The 18408-nt window shown below is 39.6% G+C and overlaps 1 protein-coding gene and 1 long non-coding RNA gene across 2 annotated transcripts; one reads left to right on the top strand and one right to left on the bottom strand.

Annotated features, from left to right (window-relative positions):
• Positions 1-8836: 8836 nt before the first annotated feature.
• On the bottom strand, positions 8837-12918 carry LOC134219663 (mediator of RNA polymerase II transcription subunit 28). Its single transcript, XM_062698467.1, has 4 exons — positions 12735-12918; positions 12279-12671; positions 9888-10116; positions 8837-9772 (listed from the first exon to the last, which is right to left on the bottom strand). The coding sequence occupies exons 1-4, from the start codon at positions 12792-12794 to the stop codon at positions 9741-9743; spliced, it is 714 nt and encodes a 237-aa protein (XP_062554451.1). The 5' UTR covers positions 12795-12918; the 3' UTR covers positions 8837-9740.
• Positions 12919-15523: 2605 nt separating this feature from the next.
• LOC134219648 (uncharacterized) lies at positions 15524-18351 on the top strand. Its single transcript, XR_009981623.1, has 3 exons — positions 15524-15696; positions 15777-16327; positions 16444-18351. It is a non-coding gene; the product is annotated as an uncharacterized LOC134219648 (long non-coding RNA).
• Positions 18352-18408: the final 57 nt, after the last annotated feature.

The following is an 18408-nucleotide window of genomic DNA, read 5'->3' on the forward strand; positions in this document are numbered from 1 at the left end:
CAACCATTTGACAATTGGCGGCTCGGTTGAAGGAAATTAAAACGGTTTGATTTTGGTGTGAGTAGTCGGGGGTGGAATCAATGTTCGCCCCGAATATGTTTGAGCATTTGTAGTGAAGTTGCACAAACCCCCATATATTTTTTGATGGTTGGTTCTCAAGTTGGCGCTTTGGTCGTTCGTGTGTGATATTGTCGGTCGAATAAATTGATTGTTCGTGCCGCTGTTGGTAAAACTTGATGGATGTTTGAATAAACGAGAGGTGGAGTCAATGTTGGTCAAACAGCTTGACCGTGTGTACGTTCCATAACACTTTTTTAGGGAAGTTTTATATTTTTTGTATGGAGCGTAATGGGGCGTACACACGGTCAAGCAGTTTAACGAACATGGAATCCACCCCTCGTTTATTATATTCGATCAACAATATCACACACGACCGATCGACGCGCCAACTTGAACACTAACCATCAAAAAATATATGGGGGTTTGTGCGACTTCATTACAAACGTTCAAACTTTTTCGGCGAACCTTGACTCCACCCCCGACAACTCAAACCAAAATCAAACCGTTTTAATTTTTTCCAACCGAACCGCCAACTGTCAAATGGTTGTTTGAACAACTTCACACACGTTCAAACAAAGCAGCAACCGAAGTGTTTTCTTGGAGGCGGAGTCAATGTTCGTCAAACTGCTTGACTGATGTGTACGTTGTATTAATTTCAGTAAATTTCAAAACTAGTATCGAACAAACGAAGTAAATATTATCAATTTCCCACCTTATCGGCCGCGACGATTTGAAATCGTCGCAAAACAAATTGACGCCAAAATCGTCGCCAGCAGAAATGGCCATAAGATCTGTCAAATCAACTGTGAACAAAATTTTATATACTCAATAATCACATTATTTCCCAAAATTGAGCCCTGTTTTTAATGCAGATTGACATTATTTTCTAATAAAACTAACATAATTTTAGAATAAAGATGTTGGCGACGATTTTGATAGTGCCTAAAAATGGTCGGCGCGTTTTGTTACCAAGGAAACAGACAATATTTAGTCGATTTTTCTCATATAAAATTCACCCTCGTTGAGCATCCACTTGGACTTGACGGATCTGGCTGGAATTTTTACAGTAGCTTCTGGGAGCAAAAAACTTTATTTTCAGGAAAAAATGATTTTGATTGTTTTCATATAAGTGTGGTCCACCCCAATGACGGAGTATTTACGCGGCCGGTGTGAAAATAGACGAATTCGCGGATGATGTAATGCTTGAGGTAACTGGCGACACTCTCGATGAAGTTGAACTTAAAGCTACATATGCGATTAGCAGAGTCGAGGAATGGCTCAAATCAAGGACGTTGACGTTAGCACATTATAAGGCGAAAGTCGTGGTGGATAACCGCCATGGGTTGCAGGAAGCCAAGATAAATGTAGGGACCTGCACAGTTAAGCCCGTGACTGCATTAAAGCATCTGGACGTGATGATCGACGATAAGCTCAATTTTACGAGCCTCGTCGATTATGCATGCCAAAAGGGATCACTAACCATAAAATCATTATCACGAATGATGTCCAACGGATCGACGGTGCATAGTCAGGTGCGTAGGCTTATATCGGGAGTAGGGTTGTCTATTATCCGATACGGCGTACCAGCATGGTCCAAGGCACTTGAGGTCAAGAAATTGATAAAAGTGTAACGGCTGATGTGTTTTCGGTTCGCAAGTGCATACCGCACCATATCGTATGAGGCGGTTTGCGTCATTGCTGGGATGATTCTGATATACATACATATGCTACGTTTCGGCTATGAAGTCTCATTAATCAAACGATAATTTTGATTTTATCCCAAATTATCGTTTGATTACTGAGACTGCATAGCCGAAACGTAGCATAATTACCCTGATCAGTCGAACTCCTATCATAATTATACATACATACTTACTTGATACTTGATGGGCTACTAGCTCTTCGATGAACCTACGCCGAATGGAGTATCCTTCTCCACTGGACTCGATCCTGGGCAATCGCATCCAGTCGCCCTGAACATTGAGCGCCCTCAGGTCCTCTTCAACTGCAAAAAGCCATCGTGTACGCGGCCTTCCACGAAACCTACGACCTCTTCCGGGTTCCCTACTAAATATTATCTTCGCTTGACGTTCTTCTGCCATACGAACAACGTGACCAGCCCACCGTAGTCTGCCGTGTTGTATAAGCTTAATAATATCCAGCCCTTTATACACCTGGTACAATTCGTGATTCATGCGACGCCGCCAGATACCGTTCTCCTGTTTACCGCCGAGTATTGTCCGCAGCACCTTACGCTCAAACACTCCGAAAGCTCTCCGATCAGCCTCTTTTAACGTCCATGTTTCATGGCCGTATAAAGCCACCGGAAGAATCAGAGTAGTATGCAGCGCGAGTTTTGTTCTCGTTTGCAGACTACGGGACTTAAGCTGGTTACGAAGTCCGTAATAAGCCCTATTTCTAGCTGCAATACGACTTTTCACCTCGCGAGTAACATCATTATCGCACGTTACTAATGTTCCAAGATACATAAATTCTTCTACCACTTCAAATTGTTCACGATCCAGCACCATTTCGTCACCACCACCACTAATGAACCCACGTTGATTGTCAGCGACCATGTACGTCGTTTTGCTGGTATTGATCGTGAGTCCAATCCTTGCTTAAAAGGATCATATGCGATTTTGTGATAATGGTACCGCTTCTTTGCACACTAGCTCTCCTAATCGCTACCTCGAACACTATATTAAACAGTAGATTCGAGAGTGCATCAACCTACTTTAATCCATCTAAGGTAACAAATGACGTCGATATTTCATCCGCAACCCTTACACTTGATTTCGATCCGTCCAACGTTATACGAATCAGTCGTATCAGTTTCGCCGGGAAACCATGTTCAAGCATAATTTGCCATAATACATTCCGTTTCACTGAATCGTACGCCCCATTGAAATCAATAAACAGATGATGTGTCTGCAAGTTGTACTCCCGGAATTTATCAAGGATTTGCCTCAGGGTAAACATTTGATCCGTCGTTGATCTGCCCTCACGAAAACCTGTTGGTATTCGCCGATAAAGGACTCTTCAACTGGTCTCAATCTGTTGAACAGAATACGGGACGTCTTCCCATTTTTTCGACATAATATGGTGCTTCATAAAACTGCTCACTGCCATGTTTGAGAAGTTCAACCGGGAGCTGGTCCTTCCCCGCAACCTTATTGCTTGTTCTTCATATTCTTTCTTCTTCCAGTGGGTTCGTTTTTCGGCTGCTCTTGCTTTTCTATTCAATCGGGTACCCGACACCAACATCCGGCTTCTGGCAAAGTTCTTCTCGTCTGTCACTCTCTGACACTCCACATCAAACCAACCTGCCCTGACCCTCTGTGCAGTGCCTACCACTTCTCGTGTTGTTGTGCTCACCGCTCCATGGATCGACTCACATAGATCGTTGATGTTGTCGCTAACGTTGATTGCACTTATTCGTTCATCGAGCTTCTGGCGGTACTCAGCCGATACTCCTTCCACCGTGATCTTTCGTTCGATACAGTTGACAACCGTGATCGAATTTTACTGACAACGAGGTAGTGATCAGAGTCAATGTTCGGACCTCTGAATGTCCGCACATCGATAACATCCGAGAAATGGCGCCCGAACATGGTCTATCTGGTTGCAAGTTCCACCATTTGGGTGTCTCCAGGTGTGCTTCCGGATATTCTTTCGTGCAAAGTAAGTACTACTGATGGCCATCCCTCTGGAAGCAGCGAAATTTACTAGCCGTAAGCCGTTGTCATTGGTAGCGGAGTGAAGGCTCTCCCTACCAATTATGGGACGGAAAAAGTCTTCTCTACCGACCTGAGCGTTAGCGTGTCCGATAACAATTTTCGCGTCATGTTTTGGGCACTCTCCACAGACTTTATCAAGACATTCATAAAACGTGTCCTTCACGTCGTCGTATTTATCGTTTGTCGGTGCGTAAACGTTGATTAGGCTGGAATTGAAGAATTTGCCCCGTATCCTCAACACACAGATTCGTTCGCCAATGGGTTTCCACCGCATCACTCCCTTCATCTGCTTGCCCATTAGAGTAGAGTGGGGCAAGAGTATGCACTTAGTTTTCAATCGATCATGTAGCCCTTATGAAGCAAGCTTCTGCATATCATATCAATGTCGACAATTCGTATACTCTTCCTATATGTTACCCAGTGGAAAAAATATTAAAATTACACAGGATTTTGTTTTTACGCGATTTTTTTTCGTTTGTATTTTTGATCGTGTGACTTCAATTTACCACCAAACTCTTCGAAACATGTTTCAAAAAAATTCAGAATAGGGTTTCTTACCCCATTCCCGGCCTAACATGCGTACGACTGCATTATTTAATTGATATTTATAACTAGGAGCTACTTTTTCTGAATTTTGTGGGCCGTGTAATATTGCGATGGGGTTCACCTCTGCTTAAAAAATAGTTATTCTTGCTAAAAACCGCTCGAAAAAGCATTTATTTGATTTAAATTAACATGATGCAGCACTCATTTCAGTCATAGGCGATTGCTTATCTGGCATACCCCAAGTCTCTTCGGCATACGCAATATTTTACTCAATCTCTCAACATCTTACTCTCATTCTCTCTCTCGGGACGGTAGAAAATGCGACGTAAACAAAAATATGCACGATCCACGATAACGTGATGACAGATGGTATTATTCATAATATTTTTTATTTGGTTGAGAAGATATATGCACTCATCCAAATTCCTTCCAAATACTTCAAAAAATATTGTTTTTAGTCTTTAAAATTGAGATAATTACAAATAACATAAAAGTGTCAACGTCTTAGACAGTTTTCTTATTAACGATGAAGGATTATCTTCATATTAAAATAAGACTCATGGCCTTTTGGCAGCACTGTACAGCTAGAAGTTCTTGGGCCGAGGTGATTTTTTATTCGGTTTGAGGATACATTTTTAAATGTATTCTAATATGTTTGTAAAAGATCTAGTCATACGAACAATTAGAAAAGATTGAAGTGCGTGATTTTAGCATTGTTGTGTGGTGATAAACAGCCTGAAGCAATGGTTGTATCGAGCACTGTGACGATTTTCAGGTAGGTGTTTATTTGATGATACCGTTTTGTAAAAGTGGACAGAATCACTCCGGCTCAGTGGTGTTGTAGCAAAGAGCAAAAGTTTGAAATCTACATTTTTGTTTTCTATAATTGGATCGATTAGGAGTGAAATAAATGGTGGAAAAATATTGAGTATTGTGCGCGATAAATAGGAGACTTTTTTAGAATTATCAATCATAAACCTATAGGTTTATACGTATACGGCTACAAAACAGTATAAATCACTAGTTTTCTATGCAGTGAGCCGGGAATGGGGTCCATAGGCCCAAGTAGTGATTTACCCTAAATCAAAGAAAAATCACATGATAATTAATGTGCGTTAAACATTTAGGATGAGTGGCAAATTGAGAAAATGTAAATCGTGTAAAAACAGAATCCAGTGTATTTTAATTCGTTTGAGTAGAACCGTAATTTTTTTTTTCACTTAGCGTTTATTTGAAGGCTCAAGCGCTCGAAGGCATAACGGAGCCGAAAGTCAATTGAAATTTTATTACAATTTCATCTTTTGCTTCTTATGTTCTTATGTTAGTTTTGGGGAGCCGAAAAACTCGCGGCTTGGTCGAGGTTAAGGAGTACATACAAAAAAAATGGATGGGATTGGGGCTTGGGATTATATTGGTGTCCGTAGGTAGCGTTGAGGCAGTCTTCCCATGATGATGGTTCAGAACAGGGACAAACTGCAATGATACAAGCAAAACGTTTCTACCGAGCGGAGTGAGAGAATACAAGGTGGACATGGCCCTACGAATGGGGGGAGAGGGAATCAAACGATGACGTTGATGCGCTTGTCAAAATTGTGAACAAGGGACAGGTTGTCAAGATCAAGCTTTCCCCACATATCTCTAATGTTCTCATTCTCTGGTTTCCCTCGGGCCCGGAGGGATGCATATAAATCGGACCTGGCAATACCGTATTCGGGGCAGTTCCAGACAACGTGATTGATGTCCTGATAGCCTGCCCCACAACCGCATCGATTGCTGTCTGCGAGCCCTACTCGATAGGAATGCGCGTTTAGTGAGTAGTGGTTGGACATTAGACGACACATTACCTTAATAAAGTCTCGGCTAAGGTCCAACCCCTTGAGCCAAGGTCTTTTCGAGACCTGCGGGAGAATGGAATGTAACCACCTACCCAAATCTCCTTCATCCCATTTTCGTTGCCAACTGAGCAAGGCCTGTTGACGAGAAATTGAAAAAAATTCGTTGAAGGTGATTTGACGCTCGTATATATATCACCTTCCATAGCGCCCACCTTGGCAAGTGAGTCCGCTCTCTCATTACCCGGGAAACCGTTATTTTAAGACATGTGAAAAACGCACCGGTGGGGTAAAAGTGCGCATCGGGTGGGGTAAGAGTACGCAATTTTCCAATCATGTGTTTCAAGTATATATTAACAAAAATAAGACCGAATAACATTTAAATGATGTTTATTGAAAGTATATTATCTTCTTCTTCTTCTTCTTCTTGGCATTACATCCCTACACTGGGACAGAGCCGCCTCGCAGCTTATTACCACCTATGCAGAAATCGATATGTTTTTAATGCTTTGTGCGTTAGTATAAGCACAGACAAACAGACGTAACAGCTAGAACAATTTCCTAAAAAATTCATCGCCCAGTTACTTTATTACCATCTCGCGTGCATGTTGCACGAAATGATGTTTAGTACGACAATGTCAACAGACGGCGCTAGTGTGAATTGTCAAATCTGAAAGAAAACGATACGCGCGCCTCTAGGTGTGAAACAAGTAATCAGTGTTATTTGAAACAACCGTTCAGAGCATGGGCGATGGGAATTTTATCAGTGTTACATCTGTTTCTCTGTGGTATAAGTGTGGGCGTTCTCAATAGTCTCCCTTGAAGTATTGCTTAATTGCGGGTACCTGTCCTGGGGTACAGACTGGCGATAGGATTTTGGTTGTAGTGGGTCGGGTGAAAAGATATTTTAGTTACTAGATAAAGATTGTCGCTGTCGTCGCTGTCCGGAACATCTTTTGCTGGCGAGGATAGGGGAGCTAAATGTCAAAGAAGGAAAATCCATACGATTTGACAGGTATGTACCACACATGTTTCGGACAGCAGAACAAAGGGAACAGTAGCGACAATCTTTATCTAGTAACTAAAATATCTTTTGTCGGGTGAGCTACCTTCTTAACCTACAGTCAGTTTAGAACTAAGCTAAGCTATTTATATTTAAACCCTCCACCGTTTGAAAAGCACTAGAACATAATTACCACTATTCTTGTTTACGGTAGAATGAAACTTTCGAACGAATCCGATTTGTTTGAATCCGTATTAATCTTTCAATTTGATTTTATGTACTGGCGTAAACGAGAACGAACGTGCATTAACCCTTTTTTTACCTCTTTTTTCAATGATTTCAATAAGAAGGAATTACCTTTGAGGAAAATTCTAGAACAAAAGTTGCTTGTCATAGCTTTAAAAATAGGGGAAAACGTGAAAAAAATGGATTGTAAATCAATAGTTAAATCACAGACAAACAGACGTAACAGCTTAAACATTTTTCTGAAAAATCCATCGCTCAACTTATCTACCACCATCTTGCGAGCATGTTACACGAAACGATGTTTCGTATGACATCGTCACCAGAAGGCGCTGGAGTGAAATGTCAAAACCGAAGGATTACGACACTAGCGCCTCTAGTTGTGAATTGCGTAATCAATCAAATTCAAATTGATCGTTGAAATCATGGTCGATGGTATTTTCTCTAGTGTTTCATTTGTTTGTCTGTGGTTAAATGATGGTTTTCAACAGTTTCACTATTTTTTCACAAAATTGATTACCGTGCAAACTCAAACTTCGGACGTTAAGCACTTTCTGATATATAATCATCCTGTTTACTCACATTTTTAATCACACTGTTTAAATCACCATTGCAACCATCAAGTAAAGTATTCATCTTTGAACTACGTATTTAATATGTGGAAGATATTGCGAAGAATGTTAGCAATTTATGAAAATGTCCGGCTTCTGTTTGATTCCAACCTCGGACACCGGCAGGGTTGGATTCATATTTCGGACACAAAGGGGAAGAATAATTGAAAACAATTCTCACTGCACAGCACAGACTGTCTTTTAATCATTTCGTTGCATTGTTTTAACATGTCTTATTAGAATGTAACTATACTAAAACAAGCTAAAACTATTAGTCCTTCCTACCCAGTTTAGTGAAACATTTCGATGAAATATTTCAGAAAATTTCCCATACGAATTGAAGCGTCCGAAGTTTGAGTGTGTCCGAAATTTGATTTTCCACGGTATATAAGCTGTCTAACAATATCATAGAGTTGAGCCAAATATTGCCTTTTCTTGTTGAAACCATTTGATAAATGCTGAAAGGTATGAAGTGAACCGGTCAAGGGCCGAAAACCTCATTAATAAAGACACAAAAAAAAATGCTGAAAGGTGCAACATTTGGTGGAGCTCTACAACTACAATAAAGAAGAAAGGAAAGGATTAAGGTGATTATACAACAAAGCCACAAATCGAACATCTTGGAAACCACGTGCTTTTTACAGTAATTTTCCAAGAGCACTAGCTGAGAGAACTCGTACGTAACCAAGAATACGAGTGAATAGTTTGATATGTAGAATTTATAAAGGTTTTATAAGTATAGACAATAAAAGGCAAGGTATCTTTATTTGCATGTTCTCTATAATACTAAAGAAACTCAGCTACTAAGATGCATATTTTATTAATTCATTAATGATTCCAAAATTGTTAAATGGTACTCTCGTGCAGCATCATGGCCGTAGACAGAGCAAATCTGCCAAAGGAATCGGTCTCAGGAAAATAGCAAAATATTGGCCTAAAACTTTTGAGATGGAAGCCATTACTAATAGACAAAGACGAAGAAAAATTCTCACTCTAACGATTATTACAAAACCAAAATTGTTACAAATTAAGTTAAAATTTATCTCGCACTAAAACAAGTTTCAACCGCCTCTTACTTCGATCGATTGGGACTGATTACATGAACAATCACTTTCTTCCAAGAGTATAGATCAAGGATCTTTCGTCCGTTGGTTTGAAATTTGTGGAAAATATAGCGTTCAATCGGGTTCTTATCGCCTCACAGCGTTACGTTCGATTATCTTTTTTTTGAAATTTGATCAGGACAAGGTACTAGACTTACATTACAACACACACAACCTGATTCGATGGATTAGTCTTCAAATTTTCAGAATGAATTCCGTTCTCAAGCTGTCTTCTTCTGATGCTAATTTGATTCTGTTCTGTGTTCTCTTGTCCCCGTGCTTGGATGCTTGGTTTCTGACTGTGTTCTTCGTTTCAATTTTGAAGGGTTTATATAGATTGGCCAAAACAATGCAGGAATTTTTGATATTTTCCCCATCAGGCTTTAGGAGAAGGGTTTGAATGTTTTGCTGCTTTTCTAGTATGTGTGTGAGAGAGTAATTGTTGTTTGTATATTGTAATATAAACTAATGACGCCGTCTAAACGTGGCTAGATAATGATCCTCTTTCAAGATAACGCACCGCTATGAAACTCGGGAGCGTTTCCACGTCCGCGGCCTCGGCCTCGCCCGCGTCCTCTACCTCGCCCCCTGCCCCGCCCGCGTCACCTTCGACCATCCCCCATCCCTACAAGGTCTGAAAATAGAACACGTACGAGAAAGGAAAACAAAAATCCGTATTAATCCTTCAATGTGAACGATTTGGAGGTCTTCATCCCGCTGGATCGATTCACGGACAGCTGGCGGCTCACCTATATTGCTGGCCGTCTTCTCCAGATAAGCCAACGGCCCTTGAAGGTTGGGACCTTGCTGGAATCCAGGGCCACCCGCACCAACGCCGCGACTTCCGCCAGGCTGGGAGAACATTTGCGGATTCGCTCCGATTGGCATTGACTGCATCTGTTGCTGCATTTGCTGGGCTTGCAGCATTTGCATTTGTTGCTGTTGAGCTTGTTGCATTTGTTGAACTTGCATCGAATTCTGAAAGATATAAACTTTGACACATCAACAAATCGATGCAGGGTCAAGGCTTTTTCATTAGGAAAACCCCCCTCAGAACACTCAGTCTTGGAAATATTACTAATCTTGTGTAGAAGACAATTAGAGTGAAATATATTAAGGGCATATTTTGATTATCATTTTTGGGTGGCGCATATTAAAATCGTTTTCTGGCAATATTGTTAGTTTTTCATGAAAATGTGTCGATCATAAAATGACTGATATGTTAGATTACAGTATTCGCGCTAAGGATCATAGGAACGTAACGGCATTGATTGAACACACAATTTGATTGCTAGGTTTCAAACATTGCAAAATGCATTCATCCGTAGAAAAAATGATGCATTCACCCACCAAAACAACTGATAAACATTATTTGAATATCGTGTTTCATTCGTGGTTCAAATCGGCAGAAAAAAGAACTGGCATTTTCCATAATTTCCCCATAGGCAAGTTTCAAAACATTCTCCGAAAATCAACTGTCATCTGTAGTAAATAATTAAATTAGTTACTATGTCTGAAACTTGATTATGCATATGTACAACATGTGATAGATTTAGTTCGGAAAATGTATTGGAGGTAACCGCCCCTTCGGTGGGGTTTGATCCCACGACCCCAGTTCGCATGACAGGTGCTTTCCCTACTAAGCTACGAAGGACCTCCGTCGTCCACCGCAGCTTAGCGGGTACTGATGAAACCAAATTCCCAGCACCAGGTACCAGCCGATCTCTCGCAATACATTTTCAGAACTAACTCTCTCAAATGTATTTTGTACACATCATGTCAACCAAGTAGGATGAGTATTTAGTATTGTCCGGCTCCTACACACTTGCTTCATCAGCAACGGCGCTCAATGAAGTAGGGTTGTGTGAGGTTGTGCCAGTTTGGTCGTCAGATCCCAACACGACCACACAAGCGAAGAGAGATCGCCACTCGAGATCAGTACATTCAAAGTTAATTGCCTATATGCCAGGTATTAAGCCCCCCGGCGTGGAAATTAATTACTATGTCTGAAACTTGATTATGCATATGTACAACATGTGATAGATTTAGTTCGGAAAAGGTATTGGAGGGTAACCGCCCCTTCGGTGGGGTTTGATCCCACGACCCCAGTTCGCATGACAGGTGCTTTCCCTACTAAGCTACGAAGGACCTCCGTCGTCCACCGCAGCTTAGCGGGTACTGATGATGTTCATCGTATAACGTATAATTCAATGTGCAGCATAACATGTCGAAATAATGTGCTAGAAATCATCACATGATCCCATTTTGGGACACACATGTTGTACATATGCATAATCAAGTTTCAGACATAGTAATTAATTTCCACTCCGGGTGGCTTAATACCCGGCATATAGGCAATTAACTTTGAATGTACTGATCTCGAGTGGCGATCTCTCTTCGCTTGTGTGGTCGTGTTGGGATCTGACGACCAAACTGGCACAACCTCACACAACCCTACTTCATTGAGCGCCGTTGCTGATGAAGCAAGTGTGTAGGAGCCGGACAATACTAAATACTCATCCTACTTGGTTGACATGATGTGTACAAAAATACATTTGAGAGAGTTAGTTCTGAAAATGTATTGCGAGAGATCGGCTGGTACCTGGTGCTGGGAATTTGGTTTCATCAGTACCCGCTAAGCTGCGGTGGACGACGGAGGTCCTTCGTAGCTTAGTAGGGAAAGCACCTGTCATGCGAACTGGGGTCGTGGGATCAAACCCCACCGAAGGGGCGGTTACTCCAATACCTTTTCCGAACTAAATCTATCACATGTTGTACATATGCATAATCAAGTTTCAGACATAGTAATTAATTTCCACTCCGGGTGGCTTAATACCCGGCATATAGGCAATTAACTTTGAATGTACCGAATTAAATTAGAATAGCTAACGGGGAAAATGTATGAGAATCCTATTAAAACGAGTGCCTGCGAACAATTTGCATCTTTACTGATCAAAAATCTTGTACTTGCAAGCTATCGTTTTTAATAAAGCACCTATTACAAGTTATTACTAAATTTCTACTGATGTAACGCTCAAGGAGCGCATATTAACTAGATTTTCCCTACAAATACAGCATTACACATGGAGTGACTAAAAACTGACTCGCTACCAACCCTGCCTTTGTAGTCGTTTAAATACCTGCATTGGCATCCCCATGCCTCCGGGCATCATTCCTGGCCCCCCAGGGACACCTCCTGACAAGTTTCCACGCATGTCCGGCGGCAATGATTGAATCGGTTTGTTGTAGTTTTGCTGATCCGATAGAAGATTCTTCCAAGATTCAATTTTTTCGTAGTGCTTCCGAATCAGTTCATCTTTGCGAGCGATTTCCTGTTTTAAATCAAAATTTTCCTCCTTCAGCAGCAAATCTGGTTTCAATGCCGACAGCAAAAATCGTTTCTGTAGGAAAAAGGCTTCCATCTGTCGAGCCAAGTCGATGAATTTGAGGGTTGTTTGGTCCACTTCCAGTTTGATCTCATCCTTATCAACGCCGGTAGCCGATTCTTCTTTCGTAAGGGCGTGAATACAGGACTAACAAGCAAAAAAAAATGCTTAGCATAGGTATGCAAAAAGCAAATTTATAAATTGACTCACCTGAAATGCTTCCTCCAATTCATCTACCAAATTTCCATTAACATTAGATGACGATGCCATAATATCTGTAATTTAAGGTATTTCTACCCGAAACTGCGGCAAATAAAATAAAATCCGGTTAAATTTTCACCATGAATGCTAAAAAATAGAATGCAGCTCCATCATTCTTTCGATATACACGGTAGCATCCATTTACCCATTAATGGGTACTTTCGTACTCATTTTGAAGAAAAGCGGCATAACTCATTTAATGGGTAAATCGCATTTACTCATTAATGGGTACTCCCACTGAACTTCAAATAATGAGTAAATTTAACACCTGGTTTTGCAATAGAATATGTATCAAATTTACCCACTTTTTCGAAAACATTTCCTGTGGAATTTAAATTTATTGTACTATCTCGGAGGGAATTTAAAGAAATACAAAACATCAAGGTTTGTAGGAATATAGTTGATTATTTCATAAAAATATGATTGATGACTTACGCATCATCCGGATCAAAATCGTTTCACTATTCTACTATGATTGTTTTGATTTCATTTTCCTTTCTAGCCACTGAAATCATGCTGGGAGCGGTGTACTAAACACTTTATGGAACCCTCGGTTTCGTCGGTATTCCGTAGTAAATTGTGAAGCTCATCTCCTCGATGGACCGCTCCTAAACTTCTTGCTGATAGTGAACTGTTTTGACCCGCCATTCGTATTGATTTTCTGCAATAGAAACACAATTCTTATCTTCGGCTTTCCCAACTGCCATTAATTACCACTTACCTTATATTGATTGTCCAGCATTGTAGTTGGTCCATAATTTCACATTAAGCTAGTATTTCCAGATTTTTAAAAGATTTCTTCATGGGTTTTCACTTTCGCCACAGAAGACATTCAAGATGGCTACTTTTCTTTTTGAAAACCTGGAAGGGTACGTTTTACCCATTATTTATAACGAGAAGGCATTCTCTACACGAGAAGGCATTCTCTATAATGGGGTGAAAATACTCTTTTTTTGTTGATAAAAATTTGCCCATTATTTGACATATCAGTATTGATTCAAAAAATGGGTATATAAAATCCATTAAATGGGTATTTGCAAGCTTCCGTGTATGCGAAGGTGAAACGTCAAAACAGTGGAACATCCAGAATCAGTCGAATTGATTAAACATCGTCATTATTTTGATAAATCAAGCATAATTTTTCATAAGGACGTATGTAACAAAAGTAAACAAAACGAGGTTTTTATGCGGATCTTTTCAAAATTTTCCATCTTGCGAATTCCGCAAAGTTTTTCCGCAGCTGTCAAACTTCCACCGCAGGTCAGGAAATTTTCAATACACTCTGGGTGGTGCGGATAGAATCGATTTGGTTGTCAAACTGAAGCCAAAATTTTCTATTGTGCCGGAGCCAAACATTGAAGATTGTGGTTATGTTCGTTTTAGATCTTATATTGAGAAGTATTGTTATTATTTGGGAAAAAAATAAAAATAAACTTAGTTTGAGTTGTGCATTTTTTGTAACAAATATATTCACATTATATTTAGAGCGAGATTTAGAGTGGATAATTAGTAGGAATGCAACTAAAAAGCACTCGTTACGAGATTTCACGAGATTCAGCCGCTGATTGGAGCAGGAATGTATGTACACCATCGTAAAGTCATGTAGAGTCTCGCGCATTTGTGCGCCTTCATGCAGCATGGAAAGAGAAATTCGAAGAGCGGGAAATGTTTGACAGCCGAGTAACTGCAAAATAATTTTGCTAATGGGATTGACTTCAAAATATCCCGCTACTCGCTTGAGAGCAGAAAAGCGGTTCTATCCGCAGCACCCAGAATACACTGAAACAAAAACCTGATGTTTGGCGTTGTCATCATAGAATGCCATGCCAAACAGTAGAGAGAAAGTATGAAGTGCGGTCGTCGTTATGAAAAATTATGCTTGAAATAAATAAATCTCGCTTGACAATTGATAAGGGTCTACAATAAAAGTAAGAAAATTCAATTTTAATACCCTTCGACAGCATATTAGCAACTAATCGTACACGAAAAAAAATTTATGTTGTTATTAATATTTCTAATAGTTTTTTGCCAAAGCAGGCGCTTTATTATATGTATAAGAAAAAACTTGGCATAATGAAGAGTATAAGTATTTTCTAATGGTTTTTGCCAAAACATTTAAGGTTATTTTTTCCGTGTATTTAAAAATGTCCCGCATCTTCAATAAGAAAAGATATTTTAGTTACTAGATAAAGATTGTCGCTGTCGTCGCTGTCCGGAACATCTTTTGCTGGCGAGGATAGGGGAGCTAAATGTCAAAGAAGGAAAATCCATACGATTTGACAGGTATGTACCAGACATGTTTCGGTCAGCAGAACAAAGTGAACCGAAGCGACAATCTTTATCTAGTAACTAAAATATCTTTTTCAATAAGCCATTTTATAAAAAGCTCAAATGACAGGAGACCAAACACTAATATTTACATTTTACAAGGAACATTTGCGAAAATGAAATGAAATGATGATGATGATGACGAAATGATGATGGTTTACATGCAAATTTACCAAAACAAAGACCGAGCCGTCCACTCAAAATTTCGATCAGCTGTTCGAATCTGTCTCATAAAATGGCTTATTGAATTGCTTAGAAAAACCTATTTTTAGATTGGGCCTACAACCATTGACGAATACATAGACGGAGGGGTGGCCATTTTTCCGGGCACCACTATATACCCCTGGGGAGTGACGGATTACAATTAATACAATCACTCGACCATTGAGAAGCCCCTCAATTCGAATCACGTCAGTTTGACAACAGTTGTCATTTCCATTTTTGTTTACCTCTGATGGTGTTTCTGATTCAAAAATCAGTAGATCACCGAAATCGACCACAACAAATTTCGTTAATTTAAATAGCAGTGCGGTTGGAATTGCAAATGCCTTGTAGGTATTTTATGCCGATTAAAATGAACATGGTAAGATACCCTCCGTTTTCGTCGAATATCCGTTACGAAAATGAAACACTAATTGCAGTTATCATCACTACTTTGTTTAGCTCAGCCCTCGCCATACGTTGCTATCAGTGTTCCTCACCGACGGATCCCAAGGGAGTGCACAAGTGTGGCTCATACAAGAAATTCAATCGAACGCAGAATATTGCCATCGAGTGCAACAGTGATGAGTCAAACATGCCGGGTTCGTTCTGCATGAAGGTGGTACATCAGAGCCCTCGAGGATTTATCTGGGACGGCCGATGGCGTCAGGTGATCCGACGGTGCGCCTCGCTATCGGAAACTGGTGTCACTGGCGTGTGCAACTGGGGCGTCTACGAGAACGGGGTCTACTGGGAGGAGTGCTATTGTGCCCAGGATGGCTGCAACCATGCAGCGAAATCTGTCACCATTTCGGCAGTGAGCCTTGTGTGCCTTATAGGTTTAAGTTTCATGTTCAGACAAATGTTCGCCTAACGGTTTCTCTGTTAAGTACAAACATACAAACTGAAAGCTAACAAAATCCATTCCATTTTATTTGATAGAACGACAACTCAAGGAAATTTTACCCGTTGTTTATACACACCTGACTCCGTCCAGAGTATTTTGTTTTAAGGTCTGTCTCATTTGGAGAAATAATCTTGCTCTGCGAGCAGGGTTATTTGATAATTATTGAAATGTCACTTTTAAGTTTAATTTCAGTTTAATTATCCAATTGAGACAGACCCTAAGAGGTTAGAAATCGATTTTACTGTTTATTACGTACTCGTAGTAAGAACCAGAATCTTGTTCCACACTTTTCCTCTACCAATGGAATGGAAGGATCGGAGCCCTTCTGTCCGATTGCATATATCTGCTCAAATACAGGCATAGACTTTTCCAGTGTTTTTACTTTCTGTACCGGGCAGCGGAGCGTTTGTCGGTTTGTTTTCCGCTGCCGCAGTACCCATGCTAATGCAGGTGAATAACAGTGTTCAATACCATGGTGGTAAAATTTTGATCTACGTGTGCTGGTGTATATTCACAATACTTGCGCGCTGATGAGTATCTGTATTGCACTAGTAGGGACAATATGCAATACAAAGTTCCATTCGCTAGCCTAGCATTGTGCACATCAGATTGTGAAGTTGTTTGACCAGTATGGTGGTAGCGATTCAATCCAATAATACTGGAAACCAACATTGCATAATAATTAATTCCAAATTTTGTTATGTCTTTATTTAGGAGACTTTCAGCCCTAGGCTGGCTCATCTCCGCAATCTAAATGTTCATTTTAAAGAAAATAAGTAAAAATTATTTCTAATTCCAGCACAAAATTTTAAAGCAAATATTATTATTATAATAAAACTTCACACTTAAAATAAATCGCAGATTTCTGTAATATTTCACCGAAATCTCAACAGCAGAACTGTTCGGTGAATAATTTTACAGATTTTCGGTGGTTTTGACAGTTGAACAAAGGAAAAATCGCAGAAAATTCGGTGAAATAATTACCGAACAGTTCTGCTGTTGAGATTTCGGTGAATTGAAGCAAAATTCACCGAAATCTGTGAAATGATTTAAGTGTGTTAGTTCAGCATCGGGAATCAAACCTTTCGACTTGCTTTGTAAACGCGTATCTTACCGCACGGCTAAGGAGGGCCTAACTTATACAAGAACCACAAAAACTGAATGGATTTTTTTACACTACCCACAAAGTGAATGATTGATTGATTGCTATTGCGATTGGGCTGATTGAATGATTGATTAAATGGGTTGAGGCTTGATTGATTGATGGACTGCCGTTATACGCATAACTGCCCCATGTACTTAGGATTCCCAGTATATATGGGACAATTATGCGTATGACGGCAGTTGATTGATTAAATGAATGATTTATTGATTAATTGATCGATTGATTGAGTTGATTGATTGCTTGGATTATTCGATTGATTGATTGAATGGGTTCTGATAACGAAAATTACTTTGATTGATTGATTGAATAATATTGATTGATAGATTGATTGATTGGGTTGATAATTCGTTGATTGATTGATTGTTTGCGTTTATTGCGATTGATTGATTCGGTTGATTACGATTGATTGATTGGTTTATTGGTTTAATTGAATGATTGTTTAGGAATTGATTGAATGAATCATTGATTGATGGGTTGATTGTTAAATTTATTGATTGATAGGGTTGATTGATTGATTGATAAATTGAACGAATGATTGATTGGGTTGTTAGTTGATGGAATGATTGGATTGATTGATTGAATAATTGGGTTGATTAATTTATTGATAGTTGATTGAATGACTGATAGATTAATTGATTGATTGATTGAGATGACTGTTGGTTGAGTGATTAATTGATCGGGTTGATTGCTTGGCTTGATCGATTGTTTGAATGATTCATTGATTGATTGATAAATTAATTGAAATGGTTGATTGATTGATTGTGTCTATTGGTTGATTGAACGATTGTGAGATTGATTGGGTTGATTAATTGATTGATTAGTTGGTTTGATTGATTGATTCATTACGTTGGTTGATTGAGACCCCCCTCTCCCACAAGTGCTTACGTAATTAGTGAACGGCCCCTAACATAAACATAATCATTCGAATACTTAAAAAATAAAAAATAAATGATGTTCTCTTCATCAAAATAATAGTGTTAACAGCATATTTTATTCATTTGAATTTAAAATTAAATAAACGA

This window comes from Armigeres subalbatus, chromosome 3 (assembly GCF_024139115.2).
Source record: "Armigeres subalbatus isolate Guangzhou_Male chromosome 3, GZ_Asu_2, whole genome shotgun sequence".
Taxonomy (NCBI): domain Eukaryota; kingdom Metazoa; phylum Arthropoda; class Insecta; order Diptera; family Culicidae; genus Armigeres; species Armigeres subalbatus.